The sequence below is a fragment of the Helianthus annuus genome, chromosome 3 (genome assembly GCF_002127325.2).
Source record: "Helianthus annuus cultivar XRQ/B chromosome 3, HanXRQr2.0-SUNRISE, whole genome shotgun sequence".
Lineage (NCBI taxonomy): Eukaryota > Viridiplantae > Streptophyta > Magnoliopsida > Asterales > Asteraceae > Helianthus > Helianthus annuus.
Genome location: NC_035435.2, coordinates 129,964,740 through 129,968,761, shown reverse-complemented (window position 1 = coordinate 129,968,761; position 4,022 = coordinate 129,964,740). Strand labels below are relative to the sequence as shown.

General features: G+C 49.7%; 1 protein-coding gene across 1 annotated transcript; it reads right to left on the bottom strand.

Annotated features, from left to right (window-relative positions):
• Window positions 1–290: 290 nt before the first annotated feature.
• On the bottom strand, window positions 291–1,369 carry LOC118490502. The gene is made up of 3 exons (XM_035988168.1): window positions 670–1,369; window positions 358–596; window positions 291–308 (listed from the first exon to the last, which is right to left on the bottom strand). The coding sequence occupies exons 1-3, from the start codon at window positions 1,367–1,369 to the stop codon at window positions 291–293; spliced, it is 957 nt and encodes a 318-aa protein (XP_035844061.1).
• Window positions 1,370–4,022: the final 2,653 nt, after the last annotated feature.

The following is a 4,022-nucleotide window of genomic DNA, read 5'->3' as shown; positions in this document are numbered from 1 at the left end:
GTCATCTTCAGGAAAAGATGGAGTCGCGCCAGCTTCAGGGTTACGAGAACCCGCGCTCCCAGAGCTTTTCGACCCACCAGCACCAGTTTTTCCCTTAGCTACACGTGACAAGCCTTCAAATGAGTCACTGATGATCACATAATCATCTAAGTCACGTTGACGAAGGCGAAGAGTACCTTTGACAGCAGCAGTTGTCGCGCGACTAGGGCCAGTGCCCTTGCTGGTCACTTCAGGCTCCACCTTCTTCTTCTTCTTCACAGGTTTCTTTTTCTTCTCCTCAGGGTCAATCCCTAGGTCGCGCAACACACCTGCAAAGATTTTAGACCAGGAACTTAGCTCTCCGCTGGAAGAACCTACTGACTCCTCGCTGGAAAGATAGAGAGTCTCCTTCCCAGGAAGAGTCACAGAGCGCAAAGGACGAGGTTTAGGGTATTGCGCACCTTCAGTAGCGGTGGGCGGCGAAGCGAAGGCATCAGCAGCTGGAAACATGAAATTGCCTTTAATCTGGTCATACCAGCTTTCCTCGTCATCGCGCAATGGGCGAACGCCCATGGAGCCACCAAATGTCGAGAAGGCAGCTTGATAGAGTTGCGCTTCTAAACATGCACTTAAGTAAGTTAGTAGCAATTAAAGCAGATTAACTGAAAAAACAACAAAGAGGAAACTAACCTTGATCGCCGATCTTCAAAACCGGAACCTCCCTGCTGCTAGGTGACCACTGGTCACTCATCTTAGCAGCAACCAACACATTTTCCCCAAACACCCGATTTGGGGTTGGGGTTAGCTGCTGGTACCACCGAGCAGTTTTTGGAATGGGAAGATCTTCCTTCGGTATGGCCTCGGTCCAGTCCCTAAAAGGCATGGCAACCGGCAAAACCTCTTCCCTGATAAAGAAGAACTTAGGTTTCCAGTCATGGAAACTCTTCGGTGGGTTCAGTAAAATCTTCTTCGCCGCACCACGGCTCGCAAAAGAAAAGAACCCCATTGTCCTCTGCAACTGGTAGAAAGCACGAAACTTATCTACAGATGGCTCAATGCCATGAGAATGACACAAGAACTCGAAGTGCCTTACCCTCACCATCCCGGGTGGGCTCATCTGCGATATATGAAAGTTGTAGTGATGAAGGATACTGCCCATAAAGTTGGTCGCCGGCAGTCGGAAATTGCCCTGAAGGAAGCAGTCTTCGTATAAAGTGATGTAACCGGGTGGTGCATCAGCCGCGGTCTGGCCCTGAGCTGGATACCGGGCATCCCACTCCGGTGGGAATCGGAAACTACGAACGATTTGTTCGAAGAGACCTAAGTCCCATTTAAGGACAGGAACTGGTCCTTCCTCAATAACAGCAACCTCCTGATGTTCTTCACTCATCTTTTCAGAAAGATCTGTAAAACTCGAAGAAAAGTTTGAAGATTTGAAGATATGAAGAACACTTTGAAGATTCAAAGAGTTCTGAGAGGAAAGTAGAGAAGAAACGAAGAGAAGTGAGAATCTCTCACCTTCTCTTCGGATATATATACCCATCGCATTTAATGCGATGGGTAACCGTGCCGTGTTCGCCGCTAGGCTAACCAACAGGAGGTTGCCACGTCAAGCGGAAAACCAGGGGTGACGGTTACCACGCGCGCGTGGGCCTCACTCTCCTGACATGAAGTGCAACCGCCGCAGGCGGCATGATGACACCCGTGCCAGGGGTCAACTCAAACGTCGCTCTCAGCGACTTATCTCACCAACCCGTCAGAAGTTCAAATTTCGAAGTTTCCCGCCATAAAAGTTGCAAGTAACTTCATGCAGAAGTTACGTGAACCGCGCCAGCTACATATCACCTCCAATAAACCCGCGCGCCTGATCAGACAAACGGCAATCCCTAAAGACCTGCATTGGTACTTGCGCAATTGAAAACAACATTTTCCACGTGCGCCACACCAATCAGGATCAAAAGAACATTTCCCCTATTACACTTATTTCTCCTAATTTTATTAAGTCCAGAGCTCCAACCACTTGCGTTGCGCATGGTGCAGCACATGACTGGGGGGACTTGAAGGGGTATGGTCCCAAAAAGTCGCGCAAACCTCCGCCCAGGTTGCGCGCGGAACCATACTCCTTATTTCAGAAAACTTATTAACAGTATCCACGCGCGACTTACACGCGTTGTAGTTTGTCCCGCGCGAGGCAAGGCTCACAAGAGGCCCAGATATCAGCACTTAGCATAAAACAATGGAACAAATGAGCATGCTAACCCCTCGCGGGTTAGTTTGTTGTCCAACAAGAGCCACTCAGTAGGGAAGCGCACAGCTACCTACAGTGGTACATAAGGTACAAGTGGCAGTAAAAGGAGTCAATGAGCGTCTAGCAGGCTCTGGTCAATCGTGCGCCACGATCGCCTGATGAGAAGTACACAAGGACGCCTACGTGGCACCAATCAAAGGACGGGGACAACTGTCCCACGATCTCCACTTGTCTGCTGATGACAGAAGGACAACAAGGCCGACAACAATGACACGTGGCTCCAATCAAGGTGCGCCAGCACCGACGAGCGTCTAGAAGCCACTAAGCGGTCGACGCCAGTGAGACAAAGAGCATATCCGTTTTGTTGTCCGCTTCTGGCCCAAGGCCCATCAGCCCATAACCCCTTACACCTCTCCGGCTATAAATAGAGACCTCATCACACAGGTTAAACATTCTATTCCCTCAGCTCTCACTCTTTACACTTAATTACTCTCAAAGCAGTCGCTTATTCTCACGCCGGAGCCTGGTTAAGAGGGAAACCCCCACATTCCCCTCTTAACGAGTAACGGTGTTCTGTTTTGCAAGATTGATACCAAGTCGGAGCTCAAATATCCTTAAGAAGATTAACCATCATGAAAGGAACATAAACCAATCTAATTAACTCCCTAATTAGATCACTGTTTCTTCATTGGCGTCCACCGATTTTTTCTATAACCACCCTCATCTTCTTTATTTGAGCCTTTGACATCTTTTTCTTCCTTCGACTATGACTGGTCAAGGAATCATCCCAGAGTTCGGTTTCGGAACCAACTCTAACACGGCGTTGGGTGAAGGAATTCAAAACTTCCAAGCCCAACAAATCGAAGAAATCGGCGAAGTTGAAATCAACAATACTGGGGGTCCGCGCGGGAGCTTCACCCGCATCACCCAAGTGGTCACCCCAGGGAACAACGGAGAAGGACCTTCGAACACAGCGCCACCTCAAAATGTATCTGCATTACTTGGCTTACCAGAAGGCGAAACCCCAGCCTCGTGGTATGCCAAGAACATCGCCACAATCAATGCAGCATACCAATCGCTCATCGCGCAGCAAGCAGTTTTGACGGCAGAACTGTCCTTGGTCACCCCTCAGAGTCAGGGGGTGCGCCAAATGCCCCCGCCAGCCAACCTACAAGGCAGAATCAACAGGCATCCCCCTACAAGACGTTGAAGCGTACAAGACACGCGCGATACAAGAGGGGAAACGGATAGTTACTACGACTATCCGTCGAACCTTCAGCGAGGCCCTGTTCACAGCCGGCTCACGCCGTGCAACATGAACAACGAATGGGAAGAAACGGACCCGTATGATCCCACATGGGAAGGTGACGAGGAATCGTCAGTCTTTAATCGTTTACCAAAAAATCATGAGTACTACAAGCCAAGACAACACATTGGCTACACAGAAGAAGCTGAAAGAGATTTCCGCCTGGCATACAGACCAGCGGAAGCTGCGGAACACTCCAAGTTTATCTCGAAAATTGCACTCGCGCCGCTTTCACGAGAAAAACTACCCCCAACTGTTGGGAAATTCAATGGGTTGACTGACCCAGACGATCACGTCAGAACATTCACGAGTGTGGGCTGCATGGGAGGGTGGAACATGCCCATGTGGTGCCACCTGTTCATTCAAACTCTTACCGGAGCGGCTCGCGCCTGGTTTGACAGCCTTCCGCCTGGGAAGATTAAATCATGGACAGATTTCAAGACGCAATTCTTAAGCTACTTTAGCCAACAACGTCGCTACCAACGTGAC